Source organism: Podospora pseudopauciseta, chromosome 3, assembly GCF_035222475.1.
Source record: "Podospora pseudopauciseta strain CBS 411.78 chromosome 3, whole genome shotgun sequence".
In the NCBI taxonomy this organism is placed as follows: domain Eukaryota; kingdom Fungi; phylum Ascomycota; class Sordariomycetes; order Sordariales; family Podosporaceae; genus Podospora; species Podospora pseudopauciseta.
The window spans coordinates 2,558,477-2,580,385 of record NC_085893.1 but is presented as its reverse complement, the minus strand read 5'-3'; the positions used below and the strand labels follow the sequence as shown (position 1 = coordinate 2,580,385).

Sequence of the window (21,909 nt, the reverse complement as noted above, 5' to 3'; positions counted from 1 at the left end):
GGAACAAGTGACAAGTGCCAAGCACACAGTGGGAATTTGATGTAGGGGTGGGAAGGTGCACTGGGCCAGAATTCCATCCCAAGTTGGGAAGCGCGCAAAGTCCAAGAATGGAATTGAAACAAGCTAGGGGTAGCACGCACGGTCCATCACCGTTTCAACGTCGCAACGGTCGTTGAGCTGTGCGCTTTGCTACTGCTGCCACCGCCGCCAACAAGTCGTGACACCAAAAAAAAGCCACACCAGGGAGAGCTTTCTAACTTGCACTCTCTTTCTCATCCCATCTTTCTTCTTCTTCTTCTTCTTCTTCCAGTCTCTGTACTATACCTTTTCTTCAGTATTCTTTTCTGGCAGAAGAATCCAAGACATTCCTACCTATCCGAAAGTTTAATTTCCTAGCCATCAGCAACGCGCATAGCTTCAAGTTCTCAACCCCTATTAAACATAATCACCACCACATAGACAACATGGCGCCCTCCCCCTACGCCGGCCACCCCTCCCGAGGGGACAGCTGGTTCGCCCCCCTCTCCATCGACCTGATCGTCAAAGTCTTCAAAACCACCTTCTTCCACCCCTTCATCGCCTGGATCATCCCCCTTTGCTTCCGCGCGCAAAACATGCACTGGGACGCGCCCCCCATGCTCGTCTCCTTCGCCTGGGCCGGCGCCATCACCCTGATCTGGATGGCTGGCGTGATTAACGACCGTCTCGCCTTTGGCCTCCCTCGTGAGGTGGACCTCAGCGAGGAGGTCATTGTCATCACTGGTGGCGCTTCCGGGCTCGGGTTGCTGATTGCTGAGGTCTATGGTATGCGCGGCGCGACGGTTGCCGTGCTGGACGTGGAGGAGATGGAGAATGGGGAGGCAAGGGGGGTGACGTATTACAAGTGTGATGTTGGCGATAAGGAGCAGATCGCAAAGGTTGCCGAGAAGATTGAGCGCGAGGTTGGTTGCCCCTTTTTCCTCCTCTATTTCACCCCCTTTATACCACTAACCTTCTGTCTATCTGTTCAGCTTGGCCCCCCTACAATCCTGATCAACAACGCAGCCGTCGTCCTCGGCAAACCCCTCTTGTCCCTCTCCCTCCCCGAAATCGACCGTTCCCTCACCACCAACCTCCTCTCCCACTTTTACACTATCAAGACCTTCCTCCCGGGCATGACGCGCTCCGAGACCGGCGGAACGATTGTGACAATCTCGTCCGTCATTGGCACCCTCGGCGCCGCGCAGCTGACGGATTACGCCGCCGCCAAAGCTGGCGTCACCGCTCTTCACAAGTCTCTCTCGGCGGAACTGAAGGAATCACACCCCGAGATTAGAACAATGCTTGTCACCCCGGGGCAGCTCTCCACGCCTTTGTTTGCTGGGGTGAAGACACCCAACGCGTTCTTCGCCCCGGTGGTGGAGCCGGTTGATGTGGCGAAGGAGGTGATCAAGGCGATTGACAACGGGCAGAATGCGAGCATTGGGATGCCGCTTTATGCGAGGTGGGTTGATTGGTATAATGTGCTGCCTGTGGGTGTGCAGAAAGTAGTAAGGGGGTTGGCCGGGGTGGATAGGGGGATGAGGACTTTTCAGGGAAGGGCAGGGTCGGGGTTGGGGAGGAAGGGGAAGCTTGAGGCTTTTTAAAAGTCGGCGACTGGATCGCGAGGTGTGGGGGGTTGTTTTTTTGTAAAATTAGGGGAATGTACATACCGTGTATCAGCGGGCGGAGGGTTTTGCATCATTAGCAAGCGAAAAGAACATCATCATATTTGTTCTTCACTACATAGCCTTTTCCTTCCGCTCGTTCTCGCCAGCAGGGTGGTCCAAAGCCCACTGGACCCCGGATAAATCACTATAAGGAGGGAGCTTGGCCTTTCCATCCCCCTTTTTGTACTTCAGCCCTTCCAAGTCGACATTGTTGAACGCCCTCACGCTGATCCCGTACCCCTTCTGCCGAAACTCGCGAAAGTCGATGCCCAGGCTGGAGCCGCAGTTACCGCAGAAGAGGTGGTCGATTTGTTTGGTGTTGAACTGGTAGCGGGAGAGGCGGGGGAGGCTGTCTTCGGAGAACACGACTGCTTCTTTGGGGGGGACTGTTGATTTCAGCACACTATAACGGGGGAAAGGGGTGGGATGAGGGGAGTGAGACGTACAAACAAGCAGATACCCAACCCGTCGACAAATCGAGCAGTTACATTCCATCACTGTCTGCTCTGCCAGCGGGGGGGAGAGGGTCACGGTAAAGGTTATCGAGCCGCAGTGGCAGGAACAGGGGTAGGTTTGCTCGTTTTTGGTTGTTTCACCACTGGGGGTGGTGGTGGCAGGCTCCGAGGTTGGCGAGGTCGAGGTTGCCATGCTGAAATTGTCAAGAAACTTGTATAAAGGGAAGAAGGCTGGGGCAATCATACCAGCAGTTACTTGACCCTCGCTTGTACATCAAAGTTGTTTATATAGAACAGAGCTCGGTCTTCGGATAATCATGCATACTATGAACATATGCGAGGACGGACCAAAGTTCCCGGCTTGCTTAGATATCATCGTGCTACGATGCAGACAGCCAAATAAGCTCTGGGAAGGATTGTGCCGGCTTATCTCATTCGAGATACCACCTACCACACTCGTCATATTGGGTCACTCAACTAACTCAACACATACCAGGAGGGCACCTCACACTCATGCAGAAGAGAACGCAGTAATGTCAAGTTTCTATTGTTAGATGCCTGCTAGATGCCACACTACTCCAAGATAGCATACTATGTAAACCACGACAAAAAGAAAATCGTCGCTCGACCTGTATATCGTTATAAAGCTTTCAATGTTGACTAGCCAAAACCACGCTCTAAACCAAATCATTCCCATCGCTCCACTATTCAAATATCATCGCATGTATGTTTAGCCCCAACCTTTTCTCCCAAAAAGCATGCATTTATTTTTGGTAAGTTTAGTTCGCACCCCCATTCCAACGCACCGTTGCCGATGTGTACTGGCAGCGTCACCGTCTTTTTATTTTTCCCGCCCATGCTGTAATATCTCTCTGGCTTTATTCTTTACGACAGGACTCGAAGAGCCCCAAACTGCCCACTGTTTTGGGCCGGGTGATTTCAACCCCAAAGCGCCCTACTGCTCATCCATGTCGGGGATGATGAGAGGCATGTCTCCGATACTGGGCTTGTTTCTTGGCTCGATACTTTTCTGGTTGTCGGCACGGCATGTAGGCGGGTTGTGCTCCAGCAATAATCGAACTGGTCGTGTACAGGTCCTTGTAAGGTTTGATCAAGCGCATACAGGGACTGGTAGATGACCAATGCCTTCTAGTGCTGGGCATCAATTCGGTGTATCGTTGACTGGTCGTTTCTCCGGCCTCCTCAGTTCATGTTGATACCGGTCCGCTTCTCGTCGATTCTCGGGAATTCCGCTTCCTGTACGTCCCGGGGAACACGTAATACTAACAGGTCGGAGGTTGCCATTCGAAAACTCCCGCTAGGGGCTCCGCGCTCAGGAATCCAATCCTATAGGCATCGTTGCAAATGTTGATCGAGCAGACGGCCCCCCAAACCTCACACAGAGCAGCCTATTCGCCCAAGCGCCCCAGTCGAATAGGATCTGGGGCAGCGCCATCTCTCATTGGGAAAGAAAGCGGCATGTCGTTGCGTATTCGTAGGTCCGAAAGCCCCTTCTACCGGAAGTTAATGATAGCGAGTCGGTTATCCAAACCATGAACCAGTCTCTTGCCCTCGCAGTCCCACTCCAAGAATGGCAAGGAATCACCCGAGTCGGATCCCGTCTTGGGGGTCTGCCACCCAGTATTCGGCATCCAGCCGGCTTTAGGGACTTGATGTTCACCAAGCTTCCATATCAAGATTCTGTCATGTGTTGCTACAGCGATGTGCGATCCGTCGGGGCTAATGGCGAGGCTATTTGCTGCAAGGGGTGAATCCAAGGTGATCGAGTACTTCGGCCTATTCTCCAGGCCTCCAAGTACGTTCCAGACAAAGATGCCGCCATCGATGCCACATGACACCAACAGCCTCTCGCCCTCCGCAGGGTCCGCTTGCAGCGGTTGCCACTGCATAGCGGTGATAGCGCCGTCATGGGCTTTTATCGAACGCCGCCTACTGGACTCATCCCAAATCTGCAAGTCATAGATCAGTACATGAAAACCTTTAGATGCTGAAGAACAAACTTACATCAATGAAACCCGCTTCGCTGCCAGTGGCAACAAGGCTAGAACGCCAGTCGAACTTGACATACTGGAATCGCTCGTCCTTGCGTGTTTCAAACTCTCCGATCTGAACAACCTCCTTTTCAGTGCATCGGAAGGCAGTCAACATGCCTTGACCGCAGAGAATAAAAGAGCTCTCGCCGATCCATGTGGCATCGACGGGGTAGCTGTGAATATCGTAGTTGAGGATGTGAGACATTGGATTCACCGTGGTCGGAGACGAAACCTGGATCAGAGTCCGGGGGTTCTCCAGTCCATTGGTCATATCCGGTGAGATGGCCAAAAGGAACTTGTCATTGGGACTCCAGCAGAGGTTGGTGATGGGGGAGTCGAGGCCTTCGAAACGGTAGGCACTGGTACCATCGGCAGCCCACACACCAAGACGGGACTTGTTTCCTATCTCAATCCCGAGGGCGATAAGAGCGCCATTGGAGCTCCATGCCATGGAGGTGACGGTTGAATCATTGGGGAGGTCATCACCAAGATGGAGGTACCGAGGGGCTGTGTCCACGTGATCTGGCAGGGCGGCGTCTGGGGCGGCTCCACGCGGAAGCGTCCAAATGCGGGCTAGCGCATCGGTCCCGCCAGTCGCCAAGATTGATGGGTCTTTGGGGTTCCACTTGCTGATGAGCACGATAGGGTTTTCGCTAGCTTCTGTGGAATCATCGGCGCCGAGTCGCAGAAACACCGTGTCTTGGGTGAGGTCCCGTGTGTCGTCAACCTGTGTGCCCCGCGAGGGCCCCTCAGTGTGAGGGATTGGTGATGCGGCCTGTTCGCCCTCCAGGGGCGATGGGTAGGCGTGGTTGTTTTCCGCGCCGTTGTGGTGGTGGTGGTGGTGGTCAATTTCCATGGGGGTTGTGGCAGAATCCGCCCCGTTGTCGTAGCCGTTGCTCAGTCTCTGCCGCTTAGCGGGCGACCCATGCGACACGGCGAGATGCCGGTCGACCGCGCGCTTTCTTGGGTTCTCGATGTCTTCATCGTACTCTGCATCCTCGGATTCTTCTGCCTCCTCCTCCACCTCATCCTCCTCCACCTCCATCACGTCGGGCTGGAACTTGAGCGGTCCAAACACCCCACGCGGTGTCGCCTCGGCCGTTGCCGGCACATCACGAGGCGCCTGCAAGAAAATTGTCAGTTACCCCGGCACTACCGCCCCCTGGAACCTGCACCACCCGCCAATTCCATGCAGACCGGAATGGGGGGCGCCAGCCCACAGGTCGAGTCAATTTCACAACAACAATGAAATCGGGCCACCATACCTTTTGCTCAGCAAACTGTCTCTCATACGCTTCAAACTGAAGGCCTTTGTTGAGAAGGTTCACCAATGCATACGTCTTGACGTGCGGAGCATAGTCAAAATGCCTGTGAGGCGTTTGGATCCGCCACTCCTTTTGCAGCTTGGCGGCGGTTTCCCGATAATCTGTCTGAGGTCAGTTTGTCTGCTTACGTCTTGCTGCTTGCCTCGCAACTTTGTTGGTTGCTCAACGCGTGAAACACGAGAGCTGGCGGGGTGAGCTGAGCTGTTCTCAGTGAGCAGTCCACATACTTGACTCCAATAAGTACCTAATTGTCAAAAGTCAGCGACTGCAGCGCCCTCTCACCAGGCAGTCCGGAGGTTGTCGGGCTGAAGGGATGGGGTGGGCACAGAAACAACGAACCTCCAGATGAGATAGTTGACACGGTTAGTGTCGAGTAATTCCTTCATTGTCGGAGCACCGGGGGCGAAAAGGCGGCCAAAGTTGCGGGATTTCCAAACTCAGTTTCCAGCGCAGGTGGTGAGGGTATTTCTGTCCAATTTGGTCCGTCGGCGAGCTGGTGACAGGGCGATTAGGGATCTGGCATTTGTTGGTGATGGAGAATGAAAAGGGACCTCGAAAGCGCAAGGTTGAGATTTGGAGGTTGCAAGCGTTCGGGCCAGCGATGGCCCCAGCGACCCAGAATCCCAGTGCAGGTTTGCCCAATGAGGTGTGGGTTCCCACCAGCCAAGTGGTCCCTGCCGCTTGTTATTAGGCGAGCGACTAAAACCGCACCCCGGACGCTAAGCCAAATGGGAACAGCAACTTACCTCACCACGCTCAAACTTCACCATGCCAGGCCAATTGCATTTCCCCGTCCGTCAAATGGATTGATGCCCTGCCTGAGGGGACGGGGGGAGTCTTGAAGAACAATTGAATGAGCCACAGACAAACCCCCGATAACATCATCCTGTCTTCAAATGGCTGACCTCCCTGATCTGACGAACTCACAGACACCCATGACATGCTGTCACCAACCGTGACGCTCAGACTGGCGGTAGTTTGGTTTTAAGTTTGGATTCCGCACCTCCAGCTTGTTTGTGACAGGAGGTACAGTGCAGTGTTGTAGCTACAAGGTGGGTTTCTCCAGATGGTAGCAAGCTTCTGCAAGTCTGACCTTTTGCTGCACGCCATCGCCCTGCTGAGCGAGTGAGACCGCTCTTTTTTCTGCCCTTGCCCCGCGTAGGGCCTATCCAGGTCTCCCACGATAACATCACAGGTTGCTGATGGCAAGCAATTAACTGTGTGCCACCCGCTGGCCTGCGAGTCTCACGCACAAAGAAGCTATCTGGAGGTGCTCTGGGGCCAAAATGATACACACTGTAAATAATGTCGCAGGGCTTTCCTGGCCTCGCGCAAGCGTGCGACCGAAACCCGTTCTTCGGATTGAACCCACACCAATACCAACATTACCGTGGCTGGCTAGGTTTACGCCGGCTGCGGAATACAGTTTTACGGAACGGTACATGACATCCTGTCCCTGCTGGAACCAACACAAAGCCAACCTCAGCTCAGCTTGTCCTGTCCAGCACGGCCATGGCCGGGTTCAGTATTCCATCTCACCCTGTGTGCTGTTGCGTCAAATCGACACTCGACCTGGCCAGATCTGATGCCATCTCGCCTGTGCATAATTTGGAGAGAATGGAAGGGAAAGGTGAGCGGGAAGGGAGGTACTGCAATTAATCGAAACGTGGTGCTTTGCCGAGACCAATCAATCCATAGCTTATCACCCACCACCAGTGTGCCAGTCCATGGCCCGCCGGCGCCATTTGACACATACCGTCATCATCGTGGCCGAACTTCGAGCATGGCCCCCGCCTCTTCGCTACTAAGCGGAGGCCTGGTGCCGCCCTTGTTCGATGCACAAGCTCCCAATTAGGCTCTGCAGGCCGTTGTGTCGCGCTTCTTTGTGCGGCACAAGAATGATGTGGCCGACCGTGTAAAACAGCCCCTGGCGCCGTGGTGCTGTACGTTGTGGACACCAACCGAACACTGATCATGTTCCAAGGACCCGATGCAGATCGGCGGCGCGGGCAGTTGAGCGGTGCTGCTGCAGGCAATCAATCAATCAAAGCCCATCTGAACGTATCTGCCTGTGTTTCCTTCTCCGGAGCATCGTGGCACCTAGTGTACCGTTATTCATCCAACAGTAGCTGAGGGCGCGGGGAGGGGAGGGGAGGAGACTGCTGCAAAGAACAATCAACAGGCCTTCCGGAATTTTGACCAACCAAATTCGGCCAGAGCCAGTGTCGTGGTGTTCTGGGCAGAGCCAGGGTTCATGATCCGGGGTTTTCGATCTTGCGGTGCGGGGAATGCTGATTGGACACCATTGTTGCATCGTGACATGGGTTTTGTCTGGTGCTGGCTGCTTCTGGGAGGTACCGGTACTGATGCTCCCACCACCGCTTTGTATCCGAGACAGGTATCTCGACATGCAGCGAGCCTGAAGAGGCGGGTTCGAATTACAAAATGAAACCTTGTGAAAAGAAGATCGAGTTGCGTCCACCGCCCAGTGGCAGCAATGAAAGATCAACAAGAAGCACCCGCAGGCACCAGTGCCACTGGACTGCAACCAGCTTCAACGGGGTCGAAAGGAGGCTCCCTAGTGACCCCCCCATCACACACCCCGCCTTATCCGTCCTGTGTGGTTTTGTAAATAAGATCAACTCGAGATGACTGCGTTGCTTACCGCAGTACGGCCCACAAACCTTACATTACAGTAGGATAAGAGGATGACAGAGTGGCACAAGTTACGAAAGCAGTGCCCAAATATTGAATGCAACGGACGCCTTCGACCGAGGTGGCGTACAATCTGCGGAGCGGGGCATTGATGTGTGTGCGTGTGTGTGGTGTCGCAAGCCCTGCAGATGCCACCAAACGATGTCCGATTTCTCACCATGATGAGATAAATTCCCGTCGAAAATGAGCTGTCCTCGGAGATGTGAGGAAAAACGAAAATGAAATTGAAAATGACAAGAAAACCACCCATGTTGGGCTTGACCTTCGACCTTCCAGATTCCTCACTCTGACCTCTGGCTTGACCGCTCGTGCTCGTGCCGCCCGAGATGAGATGGCGTGGACTGAAGTTGGATGGCTCGTGCGCAATCTCAGATGTCGTCCCCACTCCTTCTTTGTGCAGGGGCCTGCATGAAACAACCTGGGTCCTCGTGTTGTCTTCGGGCGGGCGAACCCTGCCAGCCTGCCAACCCTGAGGAGCGGCAGCCTGGGCGCCTGAGGCACGAACCGCCCTGAATCCTTTCCCAAGCCTGGAAAAACTCCGGCAAACGGGAGGGCCCGACGTCAAGACACGAAGGCGCGATAGGAGCACCACCTTAGACAAGCCGTCGGATCAAAAAAGTACGGAGTACCCAAAGGTCAACACCCACCATGCCGCCCCGAATAAACATCCCGCCAGTAACGCGCATCTGCCTCATCGTGCTGCTTGTCCAGTCAGTGCTGAGCGCCGCTATACGATACCGACAATGGACGGCCAACTCTGAAATCGTTATCCCATATCTGAACCTGATCCCACAGCTATCACTGGTCTACCCCTGGACCTTTTTGACGACGACACTAGTCGAGAGCAACATCTTCACCCTGAGCATTGCCGGCTTCACACTCTACCATGGCGGCCGCTACCTCGAACGTGCGTGGTCAGGCCGGGAGCTTGCCAAGTTCCTGCTCATCGTTTCCCTTGTGCCAAATGCCTTGGTCTTTGCTACCACCATCTTCTTCTTTGCCCTGACAAGAAATGAGGGGTGGACGTATGTTACCACTTGAGCTGCTATACCAGAGCGCATGACCAAAGGCTAACCACCTCTACACAGGCTCATGACCATCGCCGGAACCATCCCCATCCAGATCTCCTTCCTCGTCGCCTTCAGCCAGCTTGTCCCCGCACACACCGTAACCCTCTTCAGGGGCATCCTCTCCCTGCGGGTACCTCGATTTCCCCTCCTTTACATCGGCCTCGTCATCCTCCTCTGCCTCACCCCGATGCTCACTGCCGCTTCGTTCCTCCTCGCCATCTATGGCCTCATCGTAAGCTGGACCTACCTCCGCTTCTACAAGCCCGTCTTCCCCGATCTCGATGCGTCGCAACCCGCCCACCTCCGCGGCGACGCCAGTGAGACTTTTGCGTTCGCCCAGTTCTTCCCCGGCCCCGTCCGGCCTCTGGCCTCGAGCATCTCAGATCAGGTGTTCATCGTCCTCGTTGCTATGCGCCTTTGCACACCCTTCAGCGCTGCTGATGTATCAGCCGCCCGGGGAGATCACCACCACCACAACTTTGCTCAGCGCGGTGTGCCGGGTAGTGCTCGCGCCGAAGCTGAAAGGAGGAGAGCTCTGGCGTTGAAGGCGCTTGATCAGCGGCTACACGCTGCCACGGCGAATGCGGCGGCCAGGGCGTCGAACGCACCGCCTCCACCAGCGGTTGTTCCTCCTATTCCCTCGGCGACGGGACCAACAGTACAGAGCCAACCGCAAGCTGGAGCGCAAAAGACCATGACGGTGCAGGGTGGAGGAGAGATGCTGGGGGAGACATCGTATAACCCTGATGGAGATGACCACAAATAGAGTGGTTATAAGTACTATAGTGAGAAGTTATGAATACCGGAGAGCAGATAGAAAGTGGAGGTGATGATGGAGGAGAAGGGCAAAAGGGAGGTTGGAAACGTTTTAATGACTGATTACTACCCCCTTAATTTTATTCGCATCTTTTTTTGGTAAGCCAACGGAGCGAACAGAAGATCTTTTTATGGTTCATGGAGTTGGAGGTTTATCAAAGAAACGGAATTGGGCGGTAGGTAGGAGATACCTTGTCAGCTTCCGAAGTTGTTATTCATATAATGGAGGGATGACTATACTATATGCTGTTGACAAAATTGAAAGATCCCATACCCTGTGTTTCGCCTGGGCTTTTTGACACTTGGTAACTATCGTGAACAGCAACAACCATAAGTTGTCGTTGCAAGCGGCGGAGAGCCTGTCTTAGTCTCTCACTTCTTACGATATCTCAAAAACAACAATAACACATTGCGGCGTGGGCATATCCAGTATAACTATCTACACATTTCCGAACAAGCACACTGCTTGATCACGGCAAGCTACTGCATCCTGGCTTGTCAAGCTCACAAACAAACCACAGCCGATCGCTTCCTACCGGCCTGCTTGACGGCCTACCGGCCAATGACATCATGGTTGCTGCGGCCCTGGAGGGGTTGCATGTGGCCTTGTAGGTTTCGGCCGGCTGCTGGGCTGGCCGGAAGGGTCAAGTCAGGAAGGCCGCGCCGTTTAATGCTATGGGTCAGATCGATGGATGAGGAGGTGCAGAAGGAAACTGTCCGGCTGATGAGAATTCAGGCAGATGGGAGAACGTGGGTTGGGGGTGCTGGCCTGATATGCTGGCCGCGTCTTATAGATGGTGTTTTATTTGCCTTGTTGGACAGGGAGATGATCACAAGAACGGGCGAGTGTGGTTAGTCTTTGTAGGGTGTCACTGTTGTTCGGTCATTTGATGTGGTGTTGCCCCTAGTAACAGGTGGCAGGCGGTTTACCTGTCACATTCCACCATGGAGTGTGAGCTTGTGCTTGTAGAACAACCTAAACTTCATGGGTAAAGATCCCTTTTCGACTGCTTCTTGGTCAAGTTTGAGGAATCTTTTTCCGAGACTCTAGCTTCAGGTCATGGCTGTGCTATGGGCGTAGAACCGCCTCGGGAACATTGATCGATGTGCGAGTTTCACACGTCCTGACGTGACAGCAAAGAACATGTGTTGTTGGTCCACGGAGTCGTTTAGACTCGGGACTGAGATGTTGATATGTGCGGCAATGGTGTACATGGACTAAAGATGGATCTTTACTCAGCAGGAGGCTTAACGAAATAGTGATCTAGGGCAAGATGCTTATATATATCTTAATTATCGTTACTTTCAGAACCTACCTGGGTAGGTTGGCCCCATCGCCGGAGAGAGCAGAATCCGCGTGTGACAATATGACAGTGGCACTGAGACACCAAATCACCAACCGAAAGACAGCGCTGAAACTAAATCTTCGAGCCACAAACAAGCAGCACACGGCATCTATTTCGGATATCATACCGTAGCACGCATACCCCATCACACTCGTGACATCCAGTCTGTCTGTCACCTGTGTCAACGGACCAAAAAGACAAGCCTTTTCCCCGTTCCACTTGCCCGTCACACAACCCCTCCTCCTCAAGCTGCTGACATGGCAGTCAACCCTCGAGGGAGCGGTTTCCGGTGAACAAAAGGGAGCAACCAACATCCAACCCCATATGACACCCTGCATCTCCTCTCTGTGTAACAGCAACAAAAAAGAAACTCTTGTAAAGAGAAACAAAACCCGTGCGTTGCATAGCACATGCCCTGTATCACCGTTCCATACATACCAAATCCCATCTTCGAGTTTCGGCAACCAAACCTCTTTCACATTTGATCCAGACCATCGTCATCTCCGTTCCCGTTGTTGTTCCAGTGCCATCGTCGTACACATCCATCCGTCCCTTTCCCCCTTATCTCTCACCTCGGTGAGTTCCCCAAGGCGAGGTGAATCCACACCTCCGATATCAAGCCAGAAGCCAAGCCGGGGAAAAAAGAAGATCAATCAAAAGGTCGTTAAAATCAATCCACCCACCCCCACCCACACGCCTCCAAAAAGCGGGGCTGCACTAACGAAATGAAGGGTGTGTGCATCCAACCAACAAAAAAACCGTGCCCATGCCGCCGGTAGGAAGGAGATAAAAAAATAAAAATGGGCCTGGCTTGTTTGAGATGGGCCGCGCTCTCCGCCGAACGATTCGATCTCACACGCTTCTACCAGGCACCTTCCTTCTCCCCGGCGGCACGGCCAGGTTTTCTGTGGGGCCCCCGTTCGTGACGCTGCTGTTGTGAACCCTTGCTTCACATCTGGCGGCGGTGATGTGATGGTTCGTGAGATTCTGGGGAGAGGTTCATTAATATCTCAATAAGAAGGCCCCCCCCCTTACCACCAGCGGGTGTTATAGACAACCGACCGTCCTGATGATGAGATGGGCGATAACTTATCTGGCATTTGATAAGATCGCCCAACCCTACTCGGTGTGTAGGGTACCCATCTACGTCAGGGACCTTTCACCTCCACCACGCACACCAGACGAAGAGTTCCAGTGCAGGAACTGGAAGCCCATGATCAACGATGATCATGCGCTGCGACGGCGGTGAGAGAGGGAACAAGACGAACTGCGGGGGGGAAGGGGCGGTTTTCCATCCCATCCTTCCAATCCCCAACCAAAAAGGAGGCAGTGAATGATGAGTTGTCAACCTGTCGGCTCTAGCAACGAATAATCCATCCACCACCCACCCATTATCTCTTGTCTTTCCTCTTCCCCAAAATGCTGACAACTGACTACCCACGATCAAGCCTTCTGGGCATTCTCTTGGCACGCAGCGAAGACAACGAAAACAAGAGGGGTAAGAAAGAAAAACGACCGGGCTAACGCTGCACTACCTTCTAACCCCAACCCCAGAAAAAGCCGATTCGGGCCCTCACCACTTCACGTGTCTGCGGGAAGAGAGGGGGGTAACCTTAGGAACGGGGGCCGAGTCTCGGCAGCTGGGGTTGATGACACAAGGTTTTCTGTTGTTAATGCATGCACACCGTCCGCATGACTAATGAAACGAGGGTGATCTGTCCTCCTTTCTGGTAAATGTTACCTCAGTCCACGATATCAACAGCACAAAAACTTCCTTCATTTTCCACTCGGGGGGCGTCTTTCTGGTCGTGGTTCATTTCAAAACCCCCTGCCCAACCAACATGGGCCCCCGATTTTGATCGAGACAGATTCTGGAAATGGTGCAAAAACGCGCGCCAAGACCCAACCGAGAGGTGCGTAACCAGAAGCTGCTGCTCTGCATGGAAAGAAAAAAAGGCCAACGCATCTGACACATGATGCGTCTGCATTTTCCTTTGGTCAAATGCAGGTTCGGCGGCTGGTCGGATACGGTAAGGTTGGAAAATAAATACATATAAAAATGCCGGGCCATCGTCATGTCACAGCCTGAACCGCCCGTGGTAGTGGGGGGTGGGGAAAGGAGACCACAAGCGAGCGAGAAGGGCAACAGTTGGCGTTGACGGTTCTTCGAACCGGGAGAAGGAAAGTGAGCAAGATAAATACCACTGCATAATAAGCGAAAAATGGTAAATCAAAAGAATAACAAAACCACCGAGAAAATTGCCTCCGTCTGCCACCGCAACGGGAAAGAAGAAGCAAGCAAAAGCTGCAGCATTGCTACCACGGTACAGGCACAGCAGGGGGGGTGCACAGTCATGTCCCACAAGCCGACGACGACGACGCTATCATAATGTATGCGCCCGTTCTGTGGAGGGAGCACGGCATGATTTGAGCCTGCCGCCCCGGGTGGCCCTCGACGGTTTCTTTGTCTCTTTTTAGAGCTTCCCCCCCTCGATCTGGCTGAGCGTGCCGACTCGTACACCTAGAGATCACGTGATATGACAGTAATTGGCCACAAGAGAATCACGCATTTAAGCAAGTTCATTTCTTCAAATGGTTTAGACTACCCGTAATTCAAGACCAGCCCGATATGACGCTTACCTAACATTCTCCGCAAGACGTGAAAATGGAAAACGGGACCCTTGCCCAGGGAGAAGAGGAAAAGGAAAAAGCTGGGGTGCCACCGACCCACACTCGCGGATGGTTCCAAGAGAGACATTTCCCCGTTGCATCCATTTGGACCCCCCTGTCTCTGCCCTGGTGTCTGCCCACCCTCCTCAGACACACCCACCCATCACTGCAGAAAAGTGTGTGATGAGTTGAGCAACCTCACCGGTAGGAGCGTCAACTGGGGGAAAAGTGGTAAATGAGGTATGGTGAAATCGGTGAGCGAGCGGGCAGGTGAGTAATGAGATAAGTATCCCAACCCCCTCCCCCCAGCCCAGGGAATGCAGCAAATCGGGCACATCGGACCTTCCATCTTCGAATCCCAGAAGAGATCTTCAGTCTTTGCGCACAACCGCCGCCTTTCACACCGGCTTCCACCCCCGTCCAGCCGCGGGTGTCAGCCTGTCAGCACCAAAATATGCTGTGTCGGGATCGACCCCAAGGGACCGGCGGGTTACTCTCTCTCGGCTCACCAACAGCTGATAAGCCACATCTTTGCTTGTTTTTGCTTTTGGAGGCACATCTCATTCGACTCTTCTGCAACAGTAGCGGGCAAATAGCAAACGAAAAGATGCCACTACGAGTTAAGCCGGGCCTGCATATTCGTGCATGTTGCAGCTTTCTAGTTGGTGATCACAGCGTCAGTTCTTGTCCTCCTGTAAGAGGTAGGTCCCAACACGTGCTGCTGTTATGGGCTCTCTTGTGTAATCACCGTGTGCCAGACTTTTGCTTTTTTGGAGGGCAGGCTTCACCTAGGTGTCTCGTTTAGGATCATTTTTCCACTGTTGAATAATTCCAGTGAGGTCGGACAGTGCCGCAATCGAGACCGAGCTGTGCCTTGGTGAGACAGAAAAGTATGGACCTGATAAGTTGACCCAGTTGAATAGACCGCTTATTACCCAACCCAGAGGGCTTGGCACTGTTCCCTTCGAAAAGAGGCACGGCAGGCAGTTGGATAGGTGCTGCTTGTTATATGTAGGCTGAAGGATGGCTGGTATGCGGCACTGCCCCGTTTGCTTATCGACGTGAAACAGCCTGTTGTCAATGTCAGACGTACCTTATATCTGTTTAGGTAGCGGGGAACTAGATCTCTTACTGCCTGTAACTGGGATCTGATATGCCATCAACGGGACGATTGCTTGTAGTTATGTCTTTCGAGCGAGCTTGAAACGAGGTGGGTTAGGTACGGAGAACAAGGATAATGGGGGAGAGGGAGCGTGTTGACTGAATCAAAACGAAACGTCGTTTTATGCTGCGTCCACTTTCCAACTCGCACCATTAACCCATCGATCAGCTCAGATCAGATCCAGATCGAGACTGGAAGAACGCCGGATGCCCGCGAGTCGCTGGTGGCAGGTTCGAGCCTGCCTGCCTGACACACCTAAATAACCCTGAGAGCTCATCCATCTTAACTGCCACCTAAATGATATGTTGCCCAACCCATGTGCATGGTGCGGGTTGCCTAAAACTGCAGTAGCGGCTGGCACTACGGGAGTCACCCTCTCGCCCTTACCTTACATAACCCTCTTCTGCCTTCTATTCTTGCCCCTGGAACGTGCGCGCAGCCGGTGAGGGGCAGAGAGGGGCAAGGGGCTGCCGATGACCGTTTCTTGGGTCCCGTCGGTCGATGCGTCCACCTTCGGGCAACTTGGAAGAAAGAAGGGGGGACGTGATCGGCTTTCCGTCGGGGCTTTCCCTCTATCCAAGTTGGAAAGGTACTCAAAGATTCGAGTTCAAAAATTCTGGATATGTCTCTCTTCGCTCAGCAGGGTGCCTGGGGATTTCGTCGATGGCGTTTGACCATACGGTGATTTCAGCGTCATGCTGACACTGAAACACGGACGCGGCATGTGCGTCTATTCTTCCTTCTGGAAGGCTCCCAAAAAAAAAAAAAAAAAAAAAAAAAAAAAACCGCTGGGCAGAGATCAGATCAGATTGACTCTCTGAAAATTTATGCGTGGGTAGTGCGAGTTGTCAAGACTCCGAAAAGGTTTACAAAGAAAGGTACGCCCTTGATGCCCCACTCGAGCCTCAATTCCTACATCAAGGGTATTTTTGATGTCAACTTGAGGATTTCAACGGTCTACCAGACTTTCTAATCCCAAAGCGCCCAAGGGGCGCTGCTCACAACTCCATCAAAACCACCTACGGGATGCATCAATGGCCGGTTTGCGGTGCACCTCACCGTTGAAGTTCCGAGGTCTATATGCCTTACACGAAGACATTATTGCCGGCTTTTGGGAGTGCTTGAATCGCATGCAGGACCAAGCCGCCTGCTTGGTCTAATGTAGGTGCTGTGGTGAGCGAGAGATGCCAACTGCAACCCGTTCTCCTCAAGGTAGCATTTGTGAACAGAAGATCCTCCGAGATAGATATTCCCGTCTCTCGGCGTATTCACCAGCCGTTTCATCGACCAGGGAAATCATTTATATATCGGCGATCATGCTGTCTTTATCACTGTGTGGCTGTATAGGTACCGAGGCGATAATGACAGCATGATCGTGTTCCCCCAGAGGAGGGGATAATAAGAGCTGACGGCTCGAGATTGCTCCCGTCTTGTACAAGCGAGAAACAGGCTCGCAGTCACGGTGCATGGCAGGCGCAGTTATTTTCCGATGATTTATCGAGCTCCAATTACGGCGGACCAGCTCATTTGGGGCGATAGGGTTCTGCGTCGCATCGTTGGTGACGGGCTGGCTGGTGGCTCGCTGGCTGCCGCTTGCTCTTGGCTGGCTGGCTGGCTGTGGTTTGGGGTGGACTGGTGGTGGACAGTGGGCACGGGAGAGTGGGTGTGGGGCCCCCCTGTCTGTCTGGTTGCTGAGATGCGGGCGGGACGCATGGTGGAGGGCCGGCCGGCTCGTTGCACCGTCGCCACAGTTCTGCGGTATCCACTCTCCAAAACGAAATGGCGTAGCCGCTTCCTCCGGAAACGCCCTCCCCTGGAGGAGAGGTTGGTGTTCGGCCACCGACGTACCGACCAAGTACCTGGTACCAGCTCGAACCCTTGGGGATGCGGCCCTGGGGAAGCACATCAGCCGCCGTCAGGCTGAGGAACCACACAGCACACATCCTACGAGAACTTGTTTGGACAGGCACCGCCACCGAGACACACACACACACACACGGGGAAAATATGGGATGAAACGCTCGTTACCTGGTGATGCCTTGGAGCGGCGGGACCGAGCCCACGCGTCGTGCATGAAATCATCGATCCAAATGCCATCTTGTTCTGTCATCTTGTGTCGCTCAGTGATCCGTTTCATCCAACAAAGAACAGCCGATTGTTTGTCGCCATTGTTAAATTATTTCCCGATATCGCGCAGCTGGACCTATCGTGGTTCGTCATTTGGTCCGCGTCCCAAAACCTCGATGACAAGAAAAAGAGATGGAATGGAATCGGAGCAAAATTGGAAAATCCAAACTGGAACTGCAGAATGACAAGTGATGCCTGTTTCGGCGTGGTCCTTGGTCTGTTTAGCGATGCGGCACTAAATTTTCAAGTGGCGGGTAGAGGCTCCCACAGCACAGCTTTGGCATGCTGGTACCAGGGACCTGTCGGAAACCTGGCGCGACTTGCCCACCCTCGTGCTGCAAGACATGAGCGGAACAGCCAAAGGGCCATCCCTCCACTCGCTTCTCTGGGCAGGGCTTGGCATGGGTTGGGGGAGTTGCCGCTGCGAAACCAAGTCGTACTCTTCCCATCCCGAGATTTCTTCCCGGGCTTCTGTTCTCTTTCCCTTCTTTCCCCCCTTTCGGCCTCTCAACTGACCTGGGCCGAGTGCTTCCACCAATCCCTTCCAGTTGCTCTCTATCATCTCCGTTTGCTTCACGTCTTGTTTTTCACCACCACCACCACCCCCGACCTCGCGCCTCCCTTTTACAATTGTTCCACTTTACCTGTCGCCTGAGTGAAATTGGCGAGCCGACGCCCAGCTTTTGGAGCTATCCGCCGTCGCCGTGACTCCCAAACCAGCAGCTCCCTCCACCATCTCGTGTCAGCGCGACGACGCGTATTTTGCTGTCTCAACGGCGCCACCTATAACTCCCTGGGTAGCTAGCTTGATGGAAAGAGGCGTCTATGCTTAATCCAAAGCTTGTTTTTTGGTCGTAGTGGTACCTGACAACGCCCGCCACTGTTACCCCCTTCCACGTGCATCGAACTCCCAAGTCAGCCAACCTTCCCGGTGGCCCATCTCCATCGGCCTCAAAGCACAACAACATTATAACGCAACATGGCGAACCATCACCCTTCCCCTCCGATGCAGATGCGGATCCATCATCCCCCTCCTGGCGCAGTTGGACCTCCCGGCCCGCCTCCCCCTCTTGCGGCATCGCGTCAGACATCGACCTTGTTACAAATGAACGAGGTGGTGTGGATCCAGCTTGGTATGTCCATTCAACACTGCTGAGGCTGGTTGTCACGCGACGCATGAGTACTGACGAAGCTGCAGGTAATTTGGCTGAACGCATGGGAAATCTGGAAGAAGCGATGACATGCTATGAAAGAGCTCTTACAGCCAATCCAAACTCCATCAATGCCTTAAACGCCCTCAGTGTCGTCCTGAGGACGCAGGAGAACTTCCCCAAGGCGGCGGAATATCTACACGCAATCATCAAGCTTGATGGGAACAATGGCGAGGCCTGGGGCAGTTTAGGTACGCCAACCCACACAGTCAGTTTCGGTGCTACAAAGACTGACAACTATCTCTACAGGTCATTGTTACCTCATGATGGACGACCTTCAACAGGCATACCAGGCTTACCAAAATGCCCTGCTGAAATTGCCCAACCCCAAAGAACCACGCCTGTGGTACGGCATCGGTATTCTCTATGATCGATATGGCTCGTTGGAGCATGCCGAGGAGGCATTTGCCGAAGTCATGGCGATGGACCCGCAGTTCGACAAGGCTCATGAGATTTACTTCCGCCTGGGCATAATCTACAAACAACAGCAGAAATACACCCAGTCGTTGGATGTAGGTCACCAGAACTCTCCACGACGTTTTGCAGATACTGACATGATCTACTGCAGTGCTTCAGATACATCGTCACCTCTCCTCCCGCTCCATTGACAGAGGAAGACATCTGGTTCCAGATTGGACACGTACATGAGCAGCAAAAAGACGTGAGTTTCGCCTCTATCACGTCTGACCCGCCAATGATATTGACCTTGTTCTAGTTTGATAACGCCAAGGCTGCCTATCACCGTGTCCTTGAGCGGGATCCCAACCACGCCAAGGTTCTCCAGCAACTTGGCTGGCTGCACCACAACCAAAGCCAAAGCTTTGCCAGTCAAGACAGGGCCATCGAGTACCTGGAGAAATCTGTGGCAGCCGACAACTCGGATGCACAGAGCTGGTACCTTCTCGGCCGGTGCTATATGCAGCAGCAAAAGTATCCGAAGGCATACGAAGCCTACCAGCAGGCCGTATACCGCGATGGGAGAAATCCCACCTTCTGGTGTTCCATCGGTGTGCTTTACTACCAGATCAACCAGTATAGAGATGCGCTCGATGCTTATTCGCGTGCCATCCGCCTCAACCCGTTCATCTCGGAGGTCTGGTATGATCTGGGTACTCTGTATGAATCGTGTAACAACCAGATTGCCGACGCCCTTGACGCGTACCAGCGTGCTGCCGAGTTGGATCCCAACAACCCGCACGTCAAGAGCCGATTGCAACTCCTGCGAAGTGGAGGACAAAACGGTGCCCCTCCCGGACAGGCACCAACTCCCACTGATGTTCACCCACAAGCTTATCAGGCTGCAGGTGCAGTTGGTCCTCCGGGTCCTCAGTGGGCTGGCTCCGGCCCGCCGCCGCAGTCGCAACCCCCGCAGCCGATGCACAATGGTGCTGGACCGGGCGGTCCCAACTCGTGGGCTGGCCGTGTTGCCGAGATCAATCCTCCGCCGCAGCCCCCCAACCCGTATGCTTCCGACCGAAGCGAGCAATTCCGGGGTCAAGCTCCTCCCATGCAACGCCCGCCCAGTCCGAGACAGGAGCAGCAGCCGAGGCCGTATCAGGAGGCAAGCAGAGGTCTGGAGCCGCACAGGCGTGGTCCTTCGCCTCCCCCGGGTCACTACGCAGCTCCCCCGCAGCAACAGCCGCCTCCTCCCCAGATGGCTGGACCTCCACCGCGTGTGCGAAATCCGAACTATGGAGGACATGCACCCGCCGCCGTTCTTCAACCGAGCAACGCACCTCCAAATGGAGGGGCCCCGAATCCTCTCATGCCATACCGCACCAATAGCCCGAGAAATGACGGCCGAGCCCCCATGCATGACAACCGTATGCCTTCACCAAAGTCGGCCTATCCCCAGCATCAACCTCCTTACCCCCCGCACCCGTCTGAGCAGGCTGGACCCAATGGTCCTGAGCCTGGTGTCCCTCATCCTCCTCATCAAGGCATGCCTCTTGACGGTCCCCATCACCGGGAGCAACATGACCCACGCCCTCCCTCGGTTGGCCCCAAGCGCATGCGTGAGTGGGAGGATGATCGCGAGTCTAAGAAACCTGCCACGGAAGAGTCGCGCGGACGCATGGAAGATCTGCGGCACCGCCGCCCTTCTACTCCTCCGCGCCCTGAGTATCGTCGCAACTCATCGGAAGCCCACCGGTTCGACGAGCGGCGTATGGAGGACCACAGACGCGTAGAGGAACAAAGACGAGTAGAAGAACAAAGACGAGCTGAAGAGATTCGCCGTGCGGAGGAGCAGCGTCATGGCAACGAAGGGTATCACCCATCTGAGGCTGCCCATCATCCCCAGTCACATTCTGTCCCTGCTCATCTGCCCCCAATGCAGCAGGGCCCGTCCTCCATGCAGGGCATCATGCACGATGGACCTGGTCCTCAGCCCGGACCGAGCCACAAAGACTATCCCTCGGCGCAAGAGGAAAGGCGGATAGAGCATTCGCATCCTCCGGCCCCTCACCCACCCCCGGCGAATGAGCCCGAGCGCGCCGCCCGAAAAATGCATGTCAATGAGGACTACGATGACAGTGAGGAAGAGGATAAAAAGGGTGACATCATCTCCGGGCCTGCTTCTGGTCCCAGTTCAGCGACAGCTGAGATGAAGAATGGAACACCCACCAGCGCCAGCATCAATGGCATCATGAGCCAAAAGGTCGAGAGCAATTAGGACGAACCGATTGGCCGTTTTCTAGTCACGACTTGATTTTCTTTGTCACCGAGGGCGCTCTGTTTTGTGCGTCTTATACCAGCGTTTGCTCACGCATATTTGGCTTGTTTTCTTTCGTGTGTTAGGCGAGGGAGCGGTTGGTTTCGTGTTTTCGTAGAGTAAGTTCGGGGCATGGAGTGTAGGGGAGGCAGGGTCCTGTGCCATTGTCGCAACTGGGAATGTACATGTGGAATCGGATAGGAATGGAGAGCTTCAAAAGCTTTATTTGGCGGGGCAACATCTTCGGGGTAGTAGTTCGTTGGGTTTGGTGTTTTGTCATGTATGGACTCTTCTTTCGAAGCGTTGCTTCACAGGGCGATCAGGCATGGTCGCAGTAGTTTAGTTGCTATCCACAACATTTCCTTGTTTGAAAGAGTTTCTCCGGCAGCTTGTAACTGTCTTTTAGCTTGATATTTGAGAAAAGCCAAAGTTTGGTATGGCGTATGAGCATGGCATGGAAGTCACGTGACTAGCACTCGGAGCAATCGTGCAGCGAAAAGCCTTGCTGGGGGCATCACAGAGTGGGGCGTGATTGAGAACAGGAGCAGTTCTCAGTG

The 21,909-nt window shown here is 54.0% G+C and overlaps 6 protein-coding genes across 6 annotated transcripts; 3 read left to right on the top strand and 3 right to left on the bottom strand.

Annotated features, from left to right (window-relative positions):
• Window positions 1-11: 11 nt before the first annotated feature.
• QC763_307320 (uncharacterized protein) lies at window positions 12-1,724 on the top strand. The gene is made up of 2 exons (XM_062911176.1): window positions 12-941; window positions 1,011-1,724. The coding sequence occupies exons 1-2, from the start codon at window positions 465-467 to the stop codon at window positions 1,623-1,625; spliced, it is 1,092 nt and encodes a 363-aa protein (XP_062767191.1). The 5' UTR covers window positions 12-464; the 3' UTR covers window positions 1,626-1,724.
• QC763_307310 (uncharacterized protein) lies at window positions 1,282-2,580 on the bottom strand. Its single transcript, XM_062911175.1, has 3 exons — window positions 2,135-2,580; window positions 1,692-2,074; window positions 1,282-1,509 (listed from the first exon to the last, which is right to left on the bottom strand). The coding sequence occupies exons 1-2, from the start codon at window positions 2,385-2,387 to the stop codon at window positions 1,761-1,763; spliced, it is 567 nt and encodes a 188-aa protein (XP_062767190.1). The 5' UTR covers window positions 2,388-2,580; the 3' UTR covers window positions 1,282-1,509; window positions 1,692-1,760.
• Window positions 2,581-2,663: 83 nt separating this feature from the next.
• QC763_307300 (uncharacterized protein) lies at window positions 2,664-5,908 on the bottom strand (the record flags this gene model as incomplete). The annotated part of the gene is made up of 5 exons (XM_062911174.1): window positions 2,664-4,113; window positions 4,169-5,320; window positions 5,418-5,623; window positions 5,750-5,766; window positions 5,862-5,908. The coding sequence occupies 5 exons, from the start codon at window positions 5,906-5,908 to the stop codon at window positions 3,658-3,660; spliced, it is 1,878 nt and encodes a 625-aa protein (XP_062767189.1). The 3' UTR covers window positions 2,664-3,657.
• Window positions 5,909-5,959: 51 nt separating this feature from the next.
• Window positions 5,960-6,451, bottom strand: QC763_0055130 (uncharacterized protein; the record flags this gene model as incomplete). Its single annotated transcript, XM_062905804.1, has 2 exons — window positions 6,269-6,451; window positions 5,960-6,196 (listed from the first exon to the last, which is right to left on the bottom strand). The coding sequence occupies exons 1-2, from the start codon at window positions 6,290-6,292 to the stop codon at window positions 5,960-5,962; spliced, it is 261 nt and encodes an 86-aa protein (XP_062767188.1). The 5' UTR covers window positions 6,293-6,451.
• Window positions 6,452-8,450: 1,999 nt separating this feature from the next.
• On the top strand, window positions 8,451-10,445 carry QC763_307290 (uncharacterized protein). Its single transcript, XM_062911173.1, has 2 exons — window positions 8,451-9,262; window positions 9,326-10,445. Exons 1-2 carry the CDS (start codon window positions 8,886-8,888, stop codon window positions 10,071-10,073), a joined length of 1,125 nt encoding a protein of 374 aa, XP_062767187.1. The 5' UTR covers window positions 8,451-8,885; the 3' UTR covers window positions 10,074-10,445.
• A 7,401-nt stretch (window positions 10,446-17,846) lies between these two features.
• Window positions 17,847-21,799, top strand: SSN6 (glucose repression mediator protein). Its single transcript, XM_062911172.1, is given in 6 exon segments — window positions 17,847-18,561; window positions 18,627-18,830; window positions 18,889-19,151; window positions 19,208-19,300; window positions 19,355-20,838; window positions 20,857-21,799. The coding sequence occupies 6 exon segments, from the start codon at window positions 18,408-18,410 to the stop codon at window positions 21,311-21,313; spliced, it is 2,655 nt and encodes an 884-aa protein (XP_062767186.1). The 5' UTR covers window positions 17,847-18,407; the 3' UTR covers window positions 21,314-21,799.
• Window positions 21,800-21,909: the final 110 nt, after the last annotated feature.